Raw genomic sequence first — 25,336 nt, forward strand, 5'->3', positions numbered from 1 at the left:
TATATCCTTTAATTTAATTATTTTATATTAAATTTTCTTCGAATTCACTCCCCCCAAAAAATGTTGATCCTCAAATTGAAATGTTGAAATTGAATCAACGTAATTATGCCAATTTACATAATTTTTTCGATTTCAAAGTGAAAAATGTCGTCGACACAATTGCTGCTTGCGTTATTGTTGTTGCTACCACTGCATTATTGTTGTTGTCGTCGTCTGCTGCATAATTGCCAAACTCTAATCTCATTGGTCATCTGTCTGTGGCTAACAGCAATCGGGCCAACCCACCAAGAACTGCTGGAGGTGGTTGAGGAGGTGTTAGAGGGGGAGCAAAAGCAGACCCAGGAGAAGGAGTTGAAGCAGAAGGACTCGAAGCAGCAGGAGAAGAAAAAGGACGACCAAAGACAGACCGAAAAGTATCTGGAAGAGCCACCACCGTATATAGCAAGAAAAGTTGCTTCTAAACGGTTGTCGTCGTCGCCGTCGTCATCACCCTCTCATTCTCTTCATTCCCATCAAATAAAAGTCAGCCAAAAGAGCCAAGAGCTTGAATATAAAGCCAGCAGCAGGAGTAGGAACGGCAGCAGCAGCAGCAGCACTACGTACCGCCCAGAGGCAGTAGGCACAGGGGCTGCGTTAATCAGCTGGCAGAGCCGCAGCCACAGTCACCGCAGCCCCGGTGCACAGGCCCAGCAGAAGCAACAGCAGAAGGAGCAGCCACAACAGTCCTTTGGGCTGTGTATTCTTAAGTCTAGCATAGAACCTCCTCCATCCATAGGACAACACTCCTTCATTAGCAGCAGCAGCAGCAGAAGCAGCATCATCAGAAGAACAACGAAACGAAATTGGAGTACCATCTTATTGCCAGAAGTAGGAGTAGTAGTAGGAGGAATCCAAAAAGTAAAAGAGTTGAAAAAAGTAGCAACCAGTAGCTACTATTGGTTAGCTGCTTTTTCATCATCTGTAGCCACTTAAGAAGCCACCACCCAGAATTCCACTTAAACAAACCACACAAAACACAAAACAAAACAAAAAACAAAAACAAAACGTTCCATACACTCACCCACAATAACAAAAAAACACAAGATGTCGAAGTTATCGTTCCGTGCCCGCCACTTGGATCCGTCCAAGCAGATGCCCATCTACTTGGCCGAAGAGCTGCCCGATCTACCCGAATATTCAGCCATCAATCGGGCTGTGCCGCAAATGCCCAGCGGCATGGAAAAGGAGGAGGAATCAGTGAGTTCATCTTTATTTTCCAATTAATGAATTTATTGTTTATAATCATAATTTTATTCTTCTTCCTACAGGAGCATCATCTGCAACGAGCCATCTGCACGGGTTTGATCATACCCACTCCCGAGGTTCTGCAAACAAATCAACCCTTCTATGATGCCTACTATCCGCCGGATTATAAAATGCCACGCCAAATGATTCATATGCAGCGTAAGATCAAAAGATAGTCCTTTAATCTCTATCTCCATATTCTTTAATTGTTTCTCCTTGCAGTGCTTGGTTTGGATACCGAAGTGCCGGACTATGATATGGATAGCGCCGATGAGGAATGGCTAAATCAACAACAGCGTCTAGATCTAAACGAACTTAAATTCGAACAAATGATGGATAGGCTAGAGAAGAGTTCGGGACAAACTGTTGTTACCCTCAACGAGGCCAAGGCGCTGCTCAATATGGATGATGAGACAAATATTGCTGTCTACGATTATTGGCTCAACAAGCGGCTGAAGATGGTAAAAGTCGTTCAAGCACCATATTGATGTTGCCTGTGGAAAGCAATTCACATCAACTTTTCATTCCACCTTCCAGCAACATCCTCTCATACTCACTGTCAAGACAGAGAGTCGTCCTGGCGCTAGCTCCAATAATCCATATTTGGCATTTCGTCGACGAACTGAGAAAATGCAAACCCGCAAAAATCGCAAAAACGATGAGGCCTCCTATGAAAAGATGCTGAAGCTAAGGTAAACCAAATGAATGCAACTTTTAAAACTAGTCGCCACACTTTATACTAGGTTTCCTTTAGAAAGTTTTTAGTTTTATATTAAACAATGTTTTTGTTCTTCAATTTTTATGCAAGAAAAATGTGAAAAGGTTTTTCAGTAGTTAAGCTTTTATTGAATTGGTTGTCTCTGTGTGTGTGTAATCGGTTAAAGATCATTGCAGTAGATATAGAAAATTCAAGAGGTTTTTCGTTTTATTATGTTTAAACATCAATTGAAATGTATAAAGGGTAGACATAGATATCTATATAATAGATTTTCCTTTGAAAGTTTTCAAATATTTAAAGGTTTTTTAAATTTCATTCGTCTCAGTATATATAAAACAATGTTTTTTATGTTATTTAAAAAGAATTCTAACATTGTTAAAAAGTTTTATAGAATCTAAAATCAGTTTATGGCAGTTGCATACCAAAATTAAACAAGATTTTTAACTTATAATCCAATCAAAATGCATAATTTTAGACTTATTTCGAATCGAAATTGGATTCTTCTCCTTTTTCCTTTTCAAATTAATAAGCTTCGAAATTTTTAACTTTTTAGTCAATGAATAATTTTAAATTTCATTTTATAATACTAAATTTATATTTATTAATAAATTTGCATTTGAAAACGAATAGATGTTGTGCAAATACATAGATTCTATTCAATCCCTTGTCAAATGGGAATTTCTTTTTTTACCCCCTTTATAAACACAAAAAAGTAATTAATTGATTTTTGTTTTTGGTTTTTTCTAGGCGTGATCTACAGCGTGCCACAACCATATTGGAAATTGTGAAATGTCGTGAGGAAACGAAACGAGATCACTTAAAAACGACAGTGGAAATATTCGAGAAACGTGTAGAATTGCGTGACTTCAATGGTGCTGTGTACAATGAGCTGAATGCTCAATATAAGAACTCGAGGTAAGTCCAAGTGAATTGTTTTTAACATTTGATCTTAATTAATGTATTTGCATTGTTGCATTGTTGCAGACCCGCGTATAGTTCAATGTATACGAATCAATACTCACAAGGCTCACAAGTAGCAGTTGGAGGAGCAGCCGGTGCTGGGCAAACGGCAACGGGTGCTCTATTGGCTGCAGCAGGAGGTGGCGCCATGGGTGTCCTACCAGCAATAGCAGCAGCGGCATCGCAGTACCTGACAGCGTCTAATATGACAATGGGTAATGATTACATCAATCTTTTTCTCTCTCTCTCTCTTAATGAATCGTAATTAATGCTTAATGATATTTTGGTTTTTCAGATAACATCAATGCTGGCAGTGGAGGAGTCAATCATGGCAGCAGTTCCCGCAAGGAGAAGAGGCCGTATAAGAAGCGTAAACATAAATTGCCACGGGATAAACATTCGCATCAATCGCAGCAGCAGCAACAACAGCAGCAGCAACAACAACAACAGCACCAGCAACCTCATAATCAACATTCACACACACAGCAGCCGCATTCACAACAGCAGCAACAGTATTTGCCTGGTTTGGCTCAATCTTCGAACGCATCAGGCGCCTCTCCTGCCCATCATTTATCGCATTTGCATCATTTGAATCGCCAGAGTGCTTCACCAGCCGCTGGCATCGATTCAAATGTCGACAGTGAAGAAGATGATTATCTGGGTAGCGGTGGAGGTGGAGCCACCAACGGCAATCGCATGGGATCCGAGAGTGAAGAGGAGGCGCCATTTGCATTTAGACGCAAGCCAACTTGTAATTACCTGCGGGTAAGTACATCCTCGATACCCAAAAGGTGCAATCTACTTTAACGTATCTCTCTTTTACTTGATTTTTATTAGATACGTCAAAGAGAGGGCCATTGGCCCTGGGAAACTCCCGATGATGAGCTGGAGCCGAAGGATATTGTGTCGGCCGATGCTAAATATCGTTATACGCTTACATCTCTGAACTATCCCAGGTATAAGGAAATATGTCTAAATGGATTGTTAATAGCTTTTTAATCCGCTTGTTTGTTTAATCCTAGACCCCGCTGCATTGGTTTTGCCCGTCGACGACTTGGGCGTGGTGGACGTGTCCTCTTGGATCGCGCTTCAACGAATTTCGATGAATTTTGGTCACAACTGGACTACACCGTAATGGAGAGTGTAGTTACCGACAGCTGCAGTGGACCGAAGCAGGTGAAACAAGAGCGCGGAGAGCAACAGCTGCTGGCTAAGCCGTGTTCGCCACCCACAGTTGTGGATCTGGTACCTAAACCGGCCGCTCTGAATGAGAGTAATAACCAAATGTTGTTGCCGCCCGATCTGGTTAAGAAAGAGGTGTCAATGGATGCAGAGAAACCTAGCCTGCCTGCAGAATCAGTTGGGGATCACATCAAGAACGTTGATCAGGACGAGGAGGAGGAGGAAGAGGAGCTGGAACACGATGAGGATGACTTGCTCACAGAAGATGAGAATGTATCCCGTTTGAGTATATATAGTTCGGCTGTGACGTTGCCACAAAGTCCCCATGACTTGCGTCTAAAGAGACGACGTCGTTTGCGTCGAAAGAAACAACAAATGAGAGAAATGAATGCTGCTAAAAGGATGAAGGCTGCCGCTTCGGAGGATACAAATGGATTGGGAGAAGAAGCAGCAGCAGCCGGAAGCATGAAACCTATTTTGAAACCCCTGCCCAAGTTATATTTACATCGTTTGCTTATGGCAATGAATTCCTTTGATCGTCAGCATATCAAAGAGGAAAAGGACAAGGAGCAGGAGCAACAGCAGCAGCAGCAGCAAGCAGCGACGTCAGATGGTGACAAGACAAAAGATTCAGATGTGGCGGATTCTGTTAATCAGGATATGGAGTCAGAGCTGGTGCCGCGTGTTAATCATCAGCATCAACACCATCACCACCGTTCCAATAACAACAACAACAACAACACCGTGTTGAACAACAACAACAACAACAATAGTAGTAGTAATAGTAATATGAATAAGAATGTTAGCATTAGCGAAAAATTCAATGTGATAAAAATGGAGGCCCAGGACGATGAGGATGAGGATGTTAATCAGCGGCATGAGCTATCAGAGGCAGTCAGTGGCGGAGATACTGTTTCTGTGATAGATGAGCAGCCAGTGGCCTCCACATCGGCAGCAGCAGCAGCCGCCAGGGCGGCAGAAGCAGCAGCTGCCGCTGTTGCTGGAGCAGCAGTTTCGGCTGGCTCTCTGGAACTGGAGGAAGTGGCCAAGACGATAAAACGTGAATTAATCGATGCCGATGACTCCAATGAGCCATTAAGTAGCATAAGAACATTAGCCACCGCTTCAGCCTCGACCCAGCCAACAACAACGTCTCAAACTCAATTGGAGCCCGATTCTGATCCCATGGACGATGAGGCCGAGGATGATGTCAATCTGGCGCAATTGAGTAACATAATTAGGCATACGGCTGTTAAAAAGGAACTGCAGGCTCAGCAGCAGAAGCAACAACAGGAACAGTATCACCGAGCTCAGGCTCGGGAACGTGAGGAGGATGATTACAAATTCTCATCATCCTCATCCTCAACAACATACAATCAGATGCCCGATGTCATACGCTTGAGAAATCTTCGAAATGCCAGACATTTGCATATCGAAGCCCCTACACCACCCATTGAAGATGTGGGCCTCGATATGGACTACCTGGGTGGATTGTCACCCACCTCCAGTCAACGTTTGGATATCTGCAATGAACTACTATCCGAGATTCGTCGAGATTGGTTGCACTTTCGACCCAAAACGCCGACAGATGAGCTATCCGACGAGGCGGAGACCGATGATATGGACAGTAAAAACGGAAGAGTGGTGGATTGGACACAGGATACTCCTATTAGCGTAGAGCTAAATCGTCTAGTCGACGACAGGCGTATCCAGGACGCGGATCCAGAGGCTGGCTCCTATTTCCTGACTAGCGCATTTAAGTTCACAGATCTCGATTCAGATGCACAGCTCCTGCAACCGGTAATTGCCGGCCAGCAAGATGATGCCCGTGGCTGTAGTAAGAGTCCCAATTTGTCGGGTTCCGGTTCTGGTTCGGCTCTGGAATTCAATCTCAGTGGCGGGGATTCGCTTAACGATATCAACAATCTGTTGGGCGATGCCGATGAAGATGACACTGATGAGCATATGCTGGATAACATTCTACAGGAATGCGCCATGGATGATCCCAAGGCTCTTAATCAGGCCACTAACTTTTGGAATGGCATTTTGGATGGCGAGGCGGCTGTCGATGAGGTGGATGAAACAGCTGCGGATCAGCTACTCGATTGCATGACGGAAAAGAAACTCAAAATGGGTAATGGTGGTGGTGTTGGTGGTGCTGGAGTTGGAGAATCTGCATCCAGGCGCGCTGGACGCCAGCGAAAAGCAAGACTAGCAAGTAGCCCGATAGGTAGTTCTACATTCACAGTATGCCCAACGGTGAATTCTCTTCGAGAGAGTGAAATCTTCTTTAGCCAGGTGAAAGAGGTCACCAAAGAGGAGCCACCACAGGCCACGGAGGAAACGTTGGTGCCATCTTTGGCTTGTATGCTGCCGGTTAAGGAGGAGAAGGAAGAGATTACTACATCGGATGTAATGGTGCCATCGACTCCATCCTCTATACCCGTTGTGGCTACTCCTGTTGCTACTGTCGTTCCTCCTCCGCCTCCTCCCTCACTAATTCATATACCCGCCCAGATTATTAGCCAAAAACCGACGCCACCGACGCCAACAAACACGTCTACACCAACTCTCACTGCAGTTTCAGTTCCGGTTCCGGCTCAGCCTCAGCAGCAGCAGCAACAAGTGACGCAATTGCTCAATCAAATTGCCCCTCAGATAATAGCCCGAACGGAATACAGCGGTGGAGCAGCAGTTGGTGACATTGTGACCATTACACCTCATCTGAGTAGCACTCCATTGACGACATCTTCATCCCCTGCGTCATCCTCCGCCTCCCCATCCGCCACTCTGACGGCCCAGCAGCAATTGCAGCATCAATTGGCTCAGGCTCAACTTCGGAATGTGACTGTGCAGCAGAGACAGGCTACGCCTCAACAACAGCAGCAGCAGCAGCAGCAACAACAACAACAAACTGTCCAACAGCAGCAGCAACCACAGCAACAGCTTCTCTTCCAAATGCAGCGAGAGATTAGCACCACACCAATGATCACCTCGTCCACACGATCCCTAACACCGCTCAGTGCTGGCACTGGCAATCATATGATCTATACCACCAGCAGCGGTGAGCTAATCTCGACCACAAACTCTGGCCAAAAAGTTACCTATGCCATACAAAAGGCGACACCGGGTTCAGTTGGTGGCGGAGTAACTGCAGCCGGCAATGCTGTGGGAGGAACTACAATTGGCCCCAATACAGTGATTACCCTGTCCAATGTGAAGCTCCAGAGTGACGATAACACGGTGGTTGGTGGTGGAACTGGTTCCAGTGTCAATATCATCAATACAGCCAGTGGACAACAGTTGGCCGTGCACAGTATAGCGGGAATGCAGCAGCAGCAATCGACGCCTCTCATGGTCACGGCTCCCACTCGAAATAACGTGCAGCAGCAGCAGCAACAACAACAGCAGCAGCAACCACAATTGGTCCAACAACAGCCAATTGTGTGGCGACAAGTGAGTGGAACGAATACCGCAGTGGCCACCACAGTTGTGTCCACCACACAGGATTCATCCTCGCCAGCGGCGGTGGGCAATAAGATTCTGTGGACAAGTAGACCCACCGGGCAGCAGAAGCGCCAGATCAATGGACCTGAAAATACAGGTAAGTCTGGGCAATAAATGGGGCAAAAAAGTGTCCGAACTAATCAACTTTCTTTGCAGACATCAACAAATTGTTGCTTAATCGCAAATTCTCTCAGCGCAAATTGGTTACCCAAGCCACCGGAGGACAACAGGCGGGTCAGCAGCAGATACAATTGACAAAACAGCAATTGCAGCAACTGGTGCAGCAGGAGGACGATGATCTAGTGGCCACCACCACAGGGACGGTGGGTGAAGAAGTCGATATTAGTGCCCTACTTCACACATCTGAAATGTACGATCGTCAGGGAAGGCAAAAGATTATCAAGATGTCCGCCAATTCGGCAGCAACCATTGCGGCAAATCACAATTATAGTTTGCAATCGGCTCCAGCTTTAATAACCACCTCGCAGGCGGCACCAGGCCAACAGGCCAACAAAATATTCCTTACCAGCAGCAATAGCGGAGGTGGACCCCTGGCCATTGCCAGTGAGTTGCAACTGGTGAAGCGTCACTATAAAGAGCTGCCGCTGCCCAATTCCAATCTCAAGTTAAATTTCATGAGCAGCAGCGGCGGAGGAGTCGGTGTGACGGGAGTCGGCGGCGAGACAACAACAACAACATTGGTGACCCAAGCCCAACAGCAAGTGGGTGCCACAACAGTTCTACTGAATAAGACAACAGGTGCCCAGATGCAGGCACAGCAGCAGGCAGTGGCAGTGGGCACTGGACCGCATCAAAAGCTAAAAATGGTGACCACTGGCAATTCCCAGACTGGTGGCGATAAACGCGTTCTCTATACCAGTTTGTTGAATGTCAAGCCGCTGCACAAGAACAACAGTGGCCAGATGCAAATGCAATTGGGTCCAGGGGGATTGCAACAAGTGTTGAGAGGACGAATCAATAATTCGGCTATATTCACCAGAACCCTTCCGCTGGGCACCACAGTCAACAGCACGGGGGGCGGCAATGGCGGGGGCGGAGCAACGGCAACCACAATAAGGCAATTGGTTACCACAACCTCCGCAAATAATGCCAATAATGTGAGCTCCAGTGATGGCGCCATCATCAATGCCAAGGATATGGGCAAGACTCTAACGGTCGAACAGGTGATAGCCAGTGCTAATAATGGTGGTGTAGTTCTGCCCACCAATCAAGCAACTAACAACAACAACAACAATAATAATAACAACAACAATGGCGGAGGAGCCGGCGGAGGCGGAGTGGGTGTCGTCGATGTTGGTGGTTCGGCAACAGTTAGTTCCACCACAAGCAGCAGCAATGCAACGGTCGGAGGAACTGGAGTTGGAGCAGGAGCAACAACAGCAGCAGGAGGAGGATCAGCTAGTCAAATGACATCCACCATCAATAGATGAGACGCGGAAGCTAGCTAACCTCGTGTTTGCCCACTGAATCTACCCTTGCCCAGCGGCTCATCATCGCTCAATCTGGCCAACAGTATGCCATGTGTGATGTTTGCCCTGGATCAATTGCTAAGGCCTCAATGCTGTTGTGCACTCTGTACGGTTGGTGGCAAGCAGGCCAAAGCCTGAAAAAGGAACCCAAAAGGACACACACACACACACACGCAGAGAGGTCGGAATTCCCCAGCAACAACAACAACAACAAAAACAAAAACCAACAATTATGTAGATTATAAATAGAATTTCATAGGAAACTCCCCCTCTAAATATGCTATACAAAATTTATATGTATATACATATATATGTATGTATGTATATATTCGATGTGAATATGTTGAAAAACTACAAAATTCAAATTTGAAAATAGAAATTCTAACTAGAGGCGGGACGGGATAAACTGTGCCGGATCGATCACTTAGTTGGGCCGTCTCACTAGCCGATGTGTGTGACAACAAAACAAAAATAATGAAAATTCGTTTTCGCATAGAAGTAGCCGCATATTTCGTCGTCTACTTTGGAAAACTTTTCGAAAAAAAAAACAATTTTAATTAAATTTCTTCACCTGTTTTCTATATAAATATATATGTACAGCGCAAAGAAGAAGAAAACAAATATATATATATATATATATATCTGTATATAAAGCTCTTTAGATCTTATTTTTCAAGATCGCCCATAGTTAAGACGAAAAAGTTATTGGCCTAGGCAAGAGATGGTACCCAACTGAGAGACTGATGGGTACATAGATTCATCGCCCTTTATCCTCTTCTATGCCACCTAGCCCCTGCCCCAGCAAACTACAAATTAAAACAAAATATATAAAACTCATGTGTTAAATAGCAACGTGTATATATATACGATTAATAATTAATGATAATATTAATTAAACATAATGTTTAGTAATATAAATTAATGTTAATACTTAAAAGAAAGCAAAAAAAAATTTCGGTCGCATTGGTAAGGCCGTTTCAGAATCACACGCTTTAGCAGAAACTGGCCTAAAGCAAAAAAAAACAAAACAAAAAAAAAACTAAAAACTAGGCCAGACTGCAAAACAAAAGAGAAAAGATAAAAAAAAAACACATTTTTCAATGTACGTAAATTTAAATTAACTTATCCTGTAATTTAAACAAAACAAAAACAATATCCTCCTCCCCATACACACACACACACACTTACACACATACAAACATACATTAAACTACATTTAGTTATTTTAACTATCAAAAGAAACTTGAAGAAGATAAAGAGGAAGATGAAGCATGCAGGATGAGAGAAATATGGAGGGAGGAGGTAAAAGAGCGAGCTACTAGCGTGGGGAGTTTCTAGGGTAAGATGGGAACAGCAGGAGAAAGTTGGAGAGAAAGTGGTGTGTAGTAAAGAAAGGAAGCAAGAACACTATTATTATTTTTTATACAAGGTAATACTTTTAATTATAATTGCAAGAGAAACATGCTTATGATATGCAACCCATTATAATAATAATAATAATAATACTATAATTATAATAATAATAATAATATTGAGTAAATATTTTAAATCCGAAACATTTAAAATTTATAAAAAAGAAAACTATTTGTAGCCTGTACTTTTTTAGTATGTAAAAACAACAAAAACAAAAAAAAAACATTTAGTCACTTAAGTCAGCAGGAGCGATAATAAAAAACAAGTGGAAAACAAATTGCAAAAAAAAAACTTAAAACACTTAAAAACAACATACACAGCAACCAACAAAATGCAAATCGATTTAATAAAAAAAAAACACAAAAAAAAATATTTTACGGCGATTTAAAGTAAAAGAAAGAAAAACAAAAAACAAATAAAAAAGAAATGTATTTTTATTTCCAAAATTCAATTCGATCTTCATTTTGGATAACGATTATGATTCTCATTTGGATTATGTTTATGTTTAATTGTTTTTTTTTTTTTTTAGGTTGAATTTTAAAACTTTCTTTCAGTTTCTCACAAATGGCAAAGCTTTACGAAACACACACAAAAAGAAAACATAACCGAACTTCCGCTATTGATAATTACACCTACACATATACATATATATATATATATATATATATATATATACATAAATAGTTTTATATATATGTATATGCCATTTTTAGATATATGCCCATGTCTATATAGTTGTATAGGAAATGCATGTTTGTACCTTGACTTACATATGTGTATAAAAAACGAAATGAAATAACGAAAAACACAAAAAAAAAAGAAGAAAAACTATTATCAAAAGCAAAAACCAAGCAAAGAATTAAGTAGTTTTGACATAGCAACACTATCGTATATAGAGTTATATATGTATGTAGAACATTTTATGTTTTATGTCAATATATAATAGAGTTCAGGCGGAACGCCGCAATGCATCAACATAGTTCGTTTATATAAGATTGGTGTACAAAAGATTTAAATTAATTCATTATCTACTGGCTATAATAGGTTGGGTCAGTATATAAGAAATCAGGAGCCATCAGTCCAGATTTAATTTAAAATGTATGTTTAAATGTTAGTTTTTTTTTGAAAGTATTTACATATGATTCTTGATTTTGCAACTTTGTTTTTGACTGTCGTACGAACAAGCGGAACTTAAAATTACAAAAAACGAAAAATGTTTGTTTAAATGTGACTGTTTTTTAATCTTTTCCTCTAATTTCTTCCCATTGAGTAAACGACAATTTCTATTTCCATCATTTAATTTAACTGCAAATTTTTTACAAATAATTATTATTATTATGAAATATTGCAACTAAGTTTTTCAAAGGTTTAAAAAATTAATCTATATAAAGCGTGTTTATCATAGATTTGTATTGTATTCTCGATATCTTGAATACATTATGGAATTAACAAACAAACTTTCCAACTTATCTTAGACCGAGCGAACTATCTTAGATCAAGAAACCAATCTAGGGTTTCGAGTAAGAAACTCTATTATATATAAAAGTAGTATTTTCATTCTTTTTCCTGTGATGAGTCCAAAAAAAAAAAGAAAAACGAAAAGAATCGAAAATCTATTTGAATCTATTTAAACTTGGTATTTTATTTTCAAATTGATTTTTTAAAGTCTTAACAGCAATTACGGGTAACAAAAGAAAAAAGAATCTTGAATCTATATATATATATAAAGAAAATTTGTATCATATTATATGCAGACTGTCGGAATTTTTCGAAATCAATATAATTCAATTTATCATTTCTCAGTTTTTTGTGTAAATAGATTATCCAAACAATAATCATAGTTTTTGTTTTGGTTTTTACGTAATAATACTACAGTTTTTAACTTCATCTCTATATGTATTGTGTATATATATATTTATTTTTTGCATGAATTTAAATCTATATATATGTATGTATACCTATTTATATGATAGAAATAATCAAATATGAATAAATGTGAAATTGTTTACAGCGAAACCGATTTAATTAGAGATCATCTACACGAAAAATATATATGCATATAGATATTTACAATATATAGAACAAAGGCAATTAATAGATCCAAATCCAATTTCAAACCTGTTCCCATTCAAAACAAACCGTCTCCCTCTATCCAGATCCTCTATAAAGCAATAATGCTCTCTCTCTCTTTCTATATATACATATATGAACTCTAACTGATGAAAATGGAAAATTACCAAACGAGTATTAATAGCTTAAACGAACATATGCATATATAGTCTGTCTCTCTGTATAATACCAACAAAGGAAATATTGAAGAAAAAAATATATTTAAAAATAAAAAAACCTATCATATATATTTTGTGAATTTTCAATTTTAATTCAAAAATTGCAAATTCAAGAAAAAATAAAATGATAAAACATAAAAAGTAAAAATAAAGACAAATTCTCTGTATTTGTTAGTTAATCAAATAAGTCAACTGGAAACGCTTGTTGTGGTAATTAAGACCGAAAAGAAAACAAAAAACAAAAAAATATGAAAAAAAACAGTATAAATTATAGTTATAAAACTAAAATTATAAATTAATCTCTAACTTGGTATTAGTACACTGTAAAAATAAAACTGAAGCACAACATTATTATTTAAATACATATACATCGTATGTAAAAGAAAAGTAAAACCAACAAACAAGAAATATGAATAAATAAATTAATGTTTATAAACAATAACAAACGATGGCATAAACGATTTTAACAAACAAACAAGCACTAATTAAAGGCATAATAAAATTAATGCAATTAAACAATGCATATGAACATTATGACATTACCACAAAAAAAAAAACATAAATCCACATTCATTTACCGCGGAAATAAACAAAATTTAAGACTTTGAACAAATTTTGTAAGTATGGACAATTTTAGGTAATATGTTGCATAACTTGAGGCGCCAACATTGCATAAAACTCTGTTTTCAGTTAAAGAGGGCAAAGAACTTTTGTTTTTATCTGGTATTTGAACATTTTTACAAATAGTAAGTAATGGTAACTGAATGTAAATGTCAGAGAGTGTAAGTATCGGCCAAATTGCATACTCCTTGATATCTTCTGTAGGGTTGTTGTAGTTGGAGAAGTTGTATCGGCAAACAACAGTGGCTGTTCAACGTTTGCAGGATGATACAAAGGATGTGACGTTTGCATTCCGCATTTGATATGTTGCAGGGTCCTAAAATGATTACAGGTCATAATCGAATAGTTGTCGTACAAGCCTCTAATATAATTGCATGCTTAATGGACTCCGGGTTAAGTTTCTTCGCCATGCTTGTTCTTAATGTTTTTTCCCATTACAGATGTTTTGAAGTAACATCCAAACAGAAGCAGTACTTTTGACATGCGTAATATAAGTAGTGTATTTATTATACTATTGCCTGATCCCGCTCTTCCTACTTTCGATGTTCTGCCGCAATCAATTAATCTAGATCTGATGAAGAAAACATTTTTGTTAAGATTTTCAAAAAGTTCATTTCCACAACCTTGTAGAAGCACTTGTAGCACTGTCTGAAGCACTGTAAAAGCACCTCCTTTTTAAGCCGCCCCGAGGTCAATATTAATTCAAAATCAACACAAAAAGGTAAGCAAGCATAGCTTTGCCTATATTTTTTCGATTTATTTAGTTGCAATCCTTATCTACTTTTGAAAACCTTTGGCAAAGTCTGCTAATTATTAAATCACGATTACGTCCTGCTTTTTTCAAAAGATTATTTCTAATCTACTTTTACTTTTGACTACTTTGACCACTTAAATGCATAGTTAAATGGAAGCTAATATTCAAGATATTTAAAAACAAAACGTACGATTACTATACTATATAAACAAGATTAAAAACAAGTGCTTCTAAAGGTTTATGAACACATTATGTCCAATGAAAAAATGAAAACATATCCTTTAATTTAAATGCTACATAAAAAATTCATAACAAATGCAAATAACAAATAATTGGTACTACTACAAAAGGAAATATGTCAATAATTCGAAATGAATCTACAAGTACTTGAACTTTGTGTCCTCTTTTTTCTTGGATTACTATCAGATGACCACGGGGTAAGTGGACAAGTGACTAATGAAAAATGAAATCTTTTTTTAATAAATCCAATTATATAGTATTGCTGAGAGTCAGACTCAGTATGTGCCCACACTTTATTCCTAAAGTTTTAATTTAAATATATTCTAGGATTAAAAGAAAAGATAAAATCATTCGAACAGAGTCATTTAGAGAGGGAAGTTGAAAGTAAGTGGAACATAGAAAGCGATTCATTTCTAAGGAAAAATAAAAAATTGCATTGAATGATGAGAGACAGGTGGAGGAGATATCCAAATATCAAGAGAATTTAAAGAAAAATGGAACAACTGAAAGAAAATTTCACAAAAATTTGCAGCGAACAACACCAAATTGAAGCGAATATGAACAAAATAATGAAAAAAAAAAATTTAACGAATCTTGACAGGAAAAAAAGAAGAGAAACTCATAGAAAAAGCCAGATTTACTTGCTTAGACGATTGTAATGCATGGAAGAACTCAATTCTTTATCAGAGTTAGTTGATATTGCCAAATCCATCCCAAAATATAGTTAGATAAGCCTGCTTTGTTAAGAAATATCTCGATAGAAATATATAAAGAAAATTTGTATTAAAGTAGGCTCAGTTTCAATCTCTCATAATATAGAAAAATCTTATGACTAAAATATATAAAAAAGATAGATAAATAAGTTTGTGCGCAGTAAAGGTAAGTACTTCTTATTTATTTTTAAAGTTAATGCACAAATTTTTGTTTTAAACTTTATTTCAAGATACTTAGCAAAAAATCTTGAGTAAATTTAAAATATTTTTCTACCTGCAGAGGGAAATGTTATAATTTCTTAACTTTTGACTTTATTCATTATTTTTTATGAACAATTTGTTTAGGCAAGTTTCAAACTAGATCCGAGTGCCTTATGATAACTTGATATACATTTTTTTTGTTTCTTTCCAACTTCAACGATTTTGAAACAAAGTTGAAGTTGGAGTGTTTGGCTTTGCACCTCGTTAAATCGCCAAAATCAATTAAGGCGGCTCCGTTTGACAAAGCCCCCGAAAGAGGGAGCTGGAGAGAAGAGACGAAAAAGAACCAGCTAACGTATATATGTATGTACGTGTAAGAGGAGGGAGGGGAAGAAAACTGAAACTCAAATTGAGTTTAAATTGGCATGCGAATAAATGAATGCCAAACTGGCTGCCTGGTCAAAATCAAAAAGCCAAGTTTGTCTGACCAAAATACAGGCAGAACTCTGTGAGAAATCAAATAATATGATGCCAATATTGGCATCGTACAATCATAGCGATGCTTCACTGTACCTGCACTGCTCAAAGTGTTCGATTTCGCATGCATTTGGTGCGTTATCGCCCCGGAGTTTTGGCTGGCCTTTTGGTGTTAAATATTTGAAAGCAATGCCCGTTGCAGTTGTCACTCTCACAGACTATTTGCAGACTCTGGGTCCTGCTGCTGGCTGCCGATCTCCACAACAGAAGCTCATTTTGTTGTCATGTCTTGGTGTCATGTTGCAATGTTTTTGCCTTCTTTTTTTTTCTTTTTGTTTGTTACCAAAGCCAAAGTTGCACGGGGACCGGGAGAGTGAGAGAGAGAGGGAAATTCGTTAACGTTAACGGTATGTTGACACTTTCATATCAAGATGTGTCCCAGAGTCATGTAAATCTGTGACCTTTAGCTATTTAGCATATTGGGCACAGAATTGATATCTCCTCCTTTGAGTCTCGAAAATTCCTTTGCCATATGATCACATTAGTCTGCAATTAAAGATGCTGTTCCCCTGCTCCATCTCCATCTCCATCCCGATTCCTACCTCCATCTTCTATATACCACTTAGCTTCACATTCATGCTCTGAGAAACAGAGCAAAAGTTTTGCCTAATTTGATTGCCTCGCTTAGATTTGCTTTCGATGCCTAGACAAAACGTGACCAGGCCGCACCTCCTCTGGCCAACTTCACTGGCGTGCTGCATCCTTTTGAATCTCAGCTTTTGTAGAGGAGCTTGTCGTATTTCGTTTTTAATTGGCTACAACGCTTGAACGCTGAGCTTAGACGCTAAGTAACATGGATTCCCGGCCAGGCTAAAAAGTCTTACCCCAAGTTTCTCTCTCAGTTCTGTTTCTCTGCGCCATATTTTGCACTCAATTCCAGGTGCTGACTGCGCTATCCACCTCCAGCTCCAGCCTCCATCTCGGCTCCCCGGCCATTCGCCGCTGTGTTAAGGTGTCGTTGCTCGATTTTCAGTCGTTTGTTTTGTTTGTTATTCGCTGACTGCTTCGTTAGCATTGTCACTGAGTTAATTTAAGCCACTTTTTTTCGATGCCTACCAACTTGACTCCTCTCTTAGCTTCTGCTTCTGCTACATCGTCTTCTCCAATGGAGACTCAATGTCTGTGTTGTTAAAGAAACGAAGGACTTTCCTTTTAGTTTATTTTTTTTCTTTTTGACCTTTTGGCTTTGACATGATGTTGTTCCAGCGTATAGAGAGAATTGCATGAGAAACAAATTCACACAGAGGCTCGTTTAAGCTCATTAGGAATATGTGTTGAAGTTGTCAGCCATTTACCATATAAGAAATGATATATGTCCAAACTAATCTCTCAAATTTCAAAAATGCTATCAACTTTAATATTTATAAGGCATTTGGTTACCTTTGAAGGAAGATGGCATAAGGTGAAGGGGATAGAATAGGGATAGGTGGAGGATAAAATTATTCCCCTTTTGCTCAATCAAATTGAATTTTCACAGACATTTCACGAAAATATCTTGAATGAATATTCATAGAGATTTTCAAAGTCAATTTATATAATGCTCAATCAAATTGAATTTTCACAGACATTTCATGAAAATATCTAGGATGAATATTCATAGAGATTTTCAAAGTCAATTTATGTATATAATGAAAATAAATGACTGATGTTAGTATCCCTTGAAAATTTTAAAGTAAATATTAACAAAAAATATTTCAAATCTTTCAACACTTACAGTTATCTTTCGCGACTTATCAGTTAAACTCGACTTGAAAATTTCAAGAATTAGCGTGTAATCAATTGGTTTTCAAATCTTTTTATATCAATAAATTTTCGAAGGGGCTGAAAACTATTATTAATCTGAATAAACATGTTCATGTACTCACTTTATATACTGAATTTTCAGTTACTCATTCACTTTTCACTTGACTCAAGTGAAGAAGTGTTCAATCGACTCATTGAATCACTTGTTCAATCGACTCATTGAATGACTGGTTCAGCTGAGTTACAAACTCTCGATTTCAGTTCTGCACTAGTTGGAAAAATGAAACAAAATTTTGTCTAAAATGAATACTTATCAGGCCCGGACTGGGACCCTGAGGGCCCACCGGGCATTGAAGTAGAAGGGCCCCCTATACTATATGCTTCAAAAATTATGTCGAGGAAAATGAAAGGTACACATTTTTAGGTTTTACATCAAATATGATCGCTCAAACAATTTTATTTGCCTATCTTTTTTCAACAATGCACTTCTACGTAAGGCGTAATTTTACTAGATTTTAAATCATCAAACAGTCAAAAGTTTTTGAAGTAAATTGCTCTGTAAGTATAAGGCTTTAATAATGCGTTCATTTTTAATTTGATTCAAGTTTTTTTTTTCAACTGCCTTAAGCAAGAAAGTTTCTAAAATTTTGAAAACAATATCTAAAGTTCCAGGACTTCTGAATTCCAGGGGCCCCAGCGTCCATCAGTTTATTAGGTTAAAAAAATGATTCGTACTGAGAACCCGTTGAGGCTGACTGGTATATTGCTACATTCAACTTCGGTTTTTAAGAAAATTTTTCTATACTTCATTCGTTTTAAAGGGCCCCAGTCTTTTCCAGTCTTACAGAGCCTGTGAACGACAGGGGCCCCAGCACCCATCGATTTATTATGGTACAAAAATGATTCTTAGTGGGAACCTCGTACGAAGGGCCCCAGTAACTAAAAACTTCTACTCTACTACATGAAATTTCATCAAAAGGGGCCCCCTACCTAGAGGGCCCACCGGGCAATCGGGCAAATGCCGGTCCGGTCCTGATACTTATTCTAAGTTTTCAGTGAGTTCAGTTAAGATTTTGAACTGAAGATGATATTAAAAATGATTTACTCACTGAGATAGTTTGGTTTGGAATTTATAATACGAAACTAATATTGTTTGGAATTTGAAAAAAACCGACCAAGTGATCTTGTAAGTCAGGGAACTAGTGAGTCAGTGAAGAAATGAGTTAGTCAACAAGTAAATTAGTGAACAAATAAATTAGTGAACAAGAGAGTAAAAAAGTTACAAGTTTAGTAAACATCTTCACTCACTCACATAAAAGAATTGTTTAATTTTATCCAATCACTAGTTAGTGAATCAAAATGAATTGATTAGGCTCAATAAGACATACAAATTTGCTAAAAACTTCTACTATTTGTCGATCTAATTTGTAATTTGGCCAATTTACCATTGGTAGAACGTAGCACATACCAACTATTTGCCTTTTAATGCAATTTTCTCTCAGTTGGCTTCCCTGGCCTGTCCTGTCATGTGAAATTTGAATTCCAAACTGCCTTTAACAATCACAAACTGTCAGATTTGTGCAAATATCAATAGAAATGTGTATTTTTTCAGTGACTTTGATGTTGATGTTGACACTTTTCTTTAGTTTCGGGGTTTGCAAGAAAGTTAAATGAGTTTTTGATGGCAAAAATGTTTGATCGATTGTTTTATTTTTTTTCTTCCCCCCCCTCCAGCAAAAATGTCAATGTCCCTTGGGTCGCAGAGTTTTTGACAGTGTCCCCCCCGTCTCAAAACCTGCTCTGCAATGGAATGGAATGGAATGAAATGCAATGAAATTGTTGGCCATTTTCTTGGGTAATGAGCTTAACTTGTGTACCACAATTATACAGTTGTTAAGTGATGGTTAAAACGACAGTTAATTGTCATATTACTATATACACATTTCGAGTCGCTTTCATCGTTGGTATTTTCCCTTCGCCTCAATCGTTTGTTTCTTCACTGTTGGCCTGGTCTGGCCTGCCAAATGAGTTCGTCATGAACAAATCAATTTTGAATGCAATGCAATGAACTATAACCTAAAAAAACCAAACCAAAAGCTAAGAGACGGTAAACCAAAAAATATAAACCGTACAAATGCGGTAAAAATGCAAATTTTTGCCTCTCTGATGGTCTTTTCTTTTCTTAAGCCATCTCTCTTCCTGTATCGCTCTCTCTTTCGCTTTTCTTTTTTTTCTTTTTTCTTGCCTGGCATAGAGTCTGCCAAGGCATTTTGTTGACCTTTTGGGTTTTTGTAAAGTGCTCCGTAAGCTGTAGGGTATTTGTTGAGTCTATTAGGCCAATTAGTACCTAATTTTATACAAAAAATATTCATTTAATTCGATTACGTATGATTTGCCTTTCTTTAATCTGAAATTTTCTTTAACTAACGTTTTATTAAGGAAAAAAAATTTGAAAGATTTTGGTGCAACGGAATTCTTTTAATTTCATTGCATACTTTATGGGGTTAATGATTACTAGCTATACTCTAATTGTAAAATTGTATTGGGCGGATCTAGGACTGTGAAATGGGGGAAATTTGCTCCTTTAAGCATGCAATAGGCTAAAAGTGTTCAATATAGGAAAAAAGTTTATAATTTTTTGTATGTTTTGTAACTTAAAAATTGTTTATTTTTTTAGAATTTACTCAGAATTTTTTTTCAGAATTTTTTAAAATTTCTTTATGTTTTAAAAATCGAATTCTTGGTCGGCTTATTGCACACTTTCGGTTGAAAATTTACCTCGTTTCCCCCGCCTAGATTCGCCTTTATTGTAAATACAAATGAAAAACTTTCACTCAAACAGTTTTGATAAGATCTAAGTAGGGTCATCTTCAAAAAGTGAATGCCAAAATCTTATATTTAACAAATCATATTGAAAAAATGATTGAATTGAAAACTTCAAAGTTCTTAATTAGAACAAATTGAGCATTAATAGTATGGTAAGTAACTCTTATACTAAGTGTTTGAATGAAATTTGTGGAAACTCTTTTGGTCTTGATAGTTAAGTTATAGTTATATCTTCTTCTATGGATTATAAACATCCAGAAAGTCAATTTTTCCTTTCTGAACTGGTAAACATTAGACTCTAATGATTAGAGGTAGATTCCCAAAGGTAAATTCTCGTCGACTCTCCTAGAGAGCTTCTCAAATGGCGGGTGTCTGGTTGCCTGACTGGAACATGAATGAAAACATTTGTTGTTTTTTTTTTTTTGTTGCTTTGTTGGGCCTTGAGGCATCTTGAGAGCAGGTGGAAAGACCGACTATCTCCATTTCCAGGTTTAACTCCATCTTCATCTCCATCTCCATCTTCAACGGCAACGCCATTGCCATCGCGTTGATCGTCTGTGTGGCGTTAATAGTTTTGTTGCTCTCCTGGCCGGGGCATATTTTTGTCCATGTTTGCGATGATTAAATTGCGATAAATTTTAAGCAAATTGCAATTCGTGTTTAACAAATTGCAGAGGCGGCTGAGTGTAGGCGTTAACCACAAAAGACTGAGTGAAAGCAACCTCCACCACAAACCATTATGAACTCTCCAGCTCCTGCTGGAACCACCATGACCACCACCATCAAATGGTCTCCAGTGAGTTGGGTTGTCAAAGTATCGAATCGGATGACCCAACAAATTGGACTTTATCGAGAATAAATCAAATATATTTTCAAGGCAGGCAAATGACACATGTGACATGGATGGTGATGGTCATGCTAGAGGAGAGATGTCGAAGGGGTCCTGGAAGGGGGGTTGGTTAAATTGCATGCTATTGAAATTGAATGGTTTAAATGGTCATTTCAATGGCTGCAATTTAACAAGCCATAATTAGTTGATTGTTGTACTAAATAAACAAGCGGCAATAAAGAGGGAACCAACGAACCAACCAACCAACCGACCGACCGACCAACAAACGAACATTCGAACATTCAAAAGAATGGTCAAATCGACGAGTTTGTTCTACTACAAACTGACAATTGACATTTGCATGGCGGTTAAATTGAAAGGATACGCGGTGCCCCACACCATCCTCCTGCCCTCTCCTGTTTTTTCATACATAAATAAGCAGGCGTTACTAACTGTTGTAGGCTATCTCTTTTCCTCTCTCTCTCTCACACACACACACACATACACAGAGAGACTCTGGGACAGATAGACATCACACACATGTGCTGTCAACGCCAACCAACTTCTTGTCGGCCATATTGTGTCTGTCTCTCTCTGTTACTCAGCCAGTCTCTCTCTCTCCTTCTTACACATTCTCTGGCCCTGACCACAAGCTCTTTTTGTTTACTATTTATTAACCTTTTATTTAATGCTATTTACTTAAACGTTTCTGTTTGCCTTCTACTTCCAACAAAGAGAGAGCTGATGACAGGCCATCGCCTTGCAATTACCCTTACTCCAGAAATCATCCGCCCTCCCCCCCACCCCCTGGACACGGACCTGAACTCAGACTTTGTCTTTGGGTCTTGGGTCTAGTCGATTAGAATTTCCATCGAACCGAGCTTGATGTTGTATGTAATTAGGTGATTGTGTCTGTGTTGTTAGTTCAAATGTCGCCTTCTTTGTTGGTTTACTTCAGTTCAGTTTAGTTTTCGTGCAAATGGGGGAAAATGGAAATTATTTTCCTACCAATCAACAGTTGCACGAGGTCTTTGAAAAAGTTCTCAAATATGCAAATTGCAATTAACATCTTATATGAAATTGATTTTTCAACAATCGCTGAAAATTTTATGAAAACTCGAACAAAATTGTCAAGACGAACACTCGTTGAGTTTAAACCATAGAAGTAGTCAACTAATCTATAGAATATGCAATAAGCTAGGTTTCTTTAAAATAATTCACTTTTCTGAAACATATTCTGTTTTCTACAAGAACCATTGACAGTTTGAGAAATAAAAACTCTGAAGGATTAAAGCCTTTTGAATTATATGGTATTCATTTTCATGAGATGAGATGAGATGAAAAATTTAAGAATTTTATGCACTTAGTTCACTGGTTTACAAATACAAATGTCATTGATTGATCCTTGAATATTCCCACATTTCTTTCACATTAGTTTGAGATCGAACAACATGAATATGACTTCTTTCTTTTTTCTTGAGCACCTTTTTCGATTATCCTAAATTTGCAAGAATTTTGTGACAAAGTTTCAAGCGACTTTAATCATAAAAGTGAAGTTTTTTAATTCAAAATTTCAGAATCTTTTTGTGAAAACTTTTATTAGCTTTTGAGGTGAAGAACATTTTTTGGACAAACAATTTTGATACTGTGACTTTGAGAGGCTGTAAAACCCACAAAAATGCATTAATCGATTTCAAATTTTTAACAAAAATCCATTAATAATATATAAAACGAAAAACAAAGAATTTTTTTTATTATCCCCTCCATAAAAAACTTAAAATTGAGGAAGTATCCACTTTTGCTCGTATAACAAAACTTATAGATTAGGAAATTTTTTCAATATTTAGTCCAAAGGACTTTGGCTGTAATCACACTTTTAATGGGTATACTTTCCAGCAATTTGTTTATCAATCCGTGCGATAGAGTGCTCCATTCCGCTTGGACTCGAGTCCAAAGCTCGTCCATTGTTCTGGGCGACAGTTGCTTATTTAGCAAAGCCAATGATTTTTAATCGGATTTAGATCTGGGCTTTGAGCCGTCCTCAGTCACTCAAAGTCATAGTATCAAAACATGTATCCACATGTGCTCGCCACTGTATATACATACAAAACTTCAGTTACTTATATATATCTTTTGGACGCTGATAGCTTTTCGGGATCTTGTTTTACGAATCATCCAATTAATGCAATAAAAGTAAAGCCAATCCAAAGTCGAAAATATGATAAGGTTTAACAATACATAAAATATATGTAATTTTTCCTTTTGAATACTTTTACTTAAGTATATGTACATAAAATATTCTAAATATTCTTGGAATTCAATCCTATTCCAAATGGAGAGTGTTACACATGAGTCATATTAACTTTATATTCAGTTGTTTGTTTATAAGATAATGATCTTACGTTTGAAATTGTTATTAAAAAAAGATATCAAATGGAAAAATACTCAGGTTTTCAATGCTTAAATTATATATATTAGTTGCTATAATAAAAACTATTACTAGATGTATGGAAATCCCTTAAAATGTTTGAAATAATATTGTCAGAATAATATTGTAAAAGGAAACACTGTTTATTTTGTTCTTCGACAAGTTTACTTTTTGCATTGTTTAATTTGATTGTTTGTACAATACAAATAACGTTTAATTGCCTGTTACACACACTCTCCGCCCACATGCCAATTGCCAAGTTAAGAACCATTTAACTGTCAATTAAATGTTGCTACAATTTTCCAATCCCCTTAACCTCTTCGACGTCGTCGTCGACGTTGCCGTCTCGCTTTGTTATTGATTTTTGCCAATCGACTGCAATTTCAATTCTCAGCCAACATGTGTCGGACAAGTGTAACGAAACTGAAATCGACTGAATTGTTTGGATTGGGCTTGATGACAATAATGATGATGATGATAAAGACGATGATTATTACCGATGACGATGTCTAAAAAAGTAAAGTGATTGAAAGGCTTTCATTATCATGTGTTAATTGCAATTAGCATTGAGCATAATATGCAAATGTGTTCCCTTATCGATCAAATGACATATCAAATCGTAATCGATTCAATTGGGAATACCCGCAATATATACTGTATATCTATCTACTTAGCAAATTCGACTCTGGGGCATTGTGCAAACATAATTATTAATTTGCGCAACAGTTTGTTGGCCATTTTGTTGCCCAAGTTTATGACACAGTCATGTCCATTGTTTGCTAAACGACATTAGACAAACAGCAACAACCACAACAATCGCTAACAATCACTACACTTTTTTCCCCTCATCCTTCGCGTTCGTTTAAACATAATAAATGCTACGATTCGATTAAAAGATCAGCCCCAGCAACAACAAAATCCAAAGCAATCCAATAAGATTGACAATGAGAGCAGTCAACGGCGGCGTAGCTAACGAGGGGCAGAAGGTTCTCTCCTCTGCAACCAGATTGGGGCACAGTTGATGTTGCTCGTTTGTAAGCAACATACATTTTTGCGCGTCAGACGACAGCAGCAGCAGCAGCAGCAGCAGCAGCAGCAATACCATCACCAACAGCCAACAGAGATGGAGATGGAGACGAAGACAGAGACTCCAAACCCAACTCCAACTTGCAACTCCCCATTCTTCTCCCATTTACTCTCACAAAGTCTCAGTAGAGTAAAAAGGTTTGCTTTAGCTACTGAAGTGACTGACTGAATGGTTTTAATAGGAGCGGATTCACCAAGAATGAGGAAACAATATACAATGAGGAATAAAAAGTGCCCCTGGCAATAAACACACAATTTAAATTAATAGTAATAGTAATGCATTCAATGTAGATATAGGAAGGAAAGTTTGTCTTGGCGTAGGTTGAGAATGTAAAAAAGTAATAAACAGTTCGAAGTATTGTTTTAAAACTAATTGTAAGATTACTTGTGCATTACTTGTAAATACATCATTCATTTCACATTAACTTATTATCCTGTAAGTTCGTGAGTTTAGCAGTTCAGGATATATGGCGTTTTCTGCTTAGCTATTATAAATAGTAACAGATCATGACTTGT

The 25,336-nt window shown here is 37.8% G+C and overlaps 1 protein-coding gene across 1 annotated transcript; it reads left to right on the plus strand.

Annotated features, from left to right (window-relative positions):
* Positions 1–1,049: 1,049 nt before the first annotated feature.
* LOC6643364 lies at positions 1,050–9,469 on the plus strand. Its single transcript, XM_023176347.2, has 10 exons — positions 1,050–1,236; positions 1,308–1,443; positions 1,507–1,745; positions 1,822–1,976; positions 2,750–2,917; positions 2,987–3,177; positions 3,258–3,727; positions 3,800–3,918; positions 3,985–7,748; positions 7,808–9,469. Exons 1-10 carry the CDS (start codon positions 1,084–1,086, stop codon positions 9,100–9,102), a joined length of 6,690 nt encoding a protein of 2,229 aa, XP_023032115.1. The 5' UTR covers positions 1,050–1,083; the 3' UTR covers positions 9,103–9,469.
* The last annotated feature ends 15,867 nt before the right edge of the window (positions 9,470–25,336 follow it).

The sequence above is a fragment of the Drosophila willistoni genome (assembly GCF_018902025.1).
Source record: "Drosophila willistoni isolate 14030-0811.24 chromosome 2L unlocalized genomic scaffold, UCI_dwil_1.1 Seg168, whole genome shotgun sequence".
Lineage (NCBI taxonomy): Eukaryota > Metazoa > Arthropoda > Insecta > Diptera > Drosophilidae > Drosophila > Drosophila willistoni.

What these genes read in the sequence shown, in the direction of transcription:
- LOC6643364 (XM_023176347.2), top strand. Translation starts at nt 1,084, where the DNA reads ATGTCGAAGTTATCGTTCCGTGCCCGCCACTTGGATCCGTCCAAGCAG. An exon ending in TGGAAAAGGAGGAGGAATCA is followed by an intron (nt 1,237 to 1,307) that starts GTGAGTTCATCT and finishes TTCTTCCTACAG; the next exon opens with GAGCATCATCTGCAACGAGC. An exon ending in ACATCTCTGAACTATCCCAG is followed by an intron (nt 3,919 to 3,984) that starts GTATAAGGAAAT and finishes GTTTAATCCTAG; the next exon opens with ACCCCGCTGCATTGGTTTTG.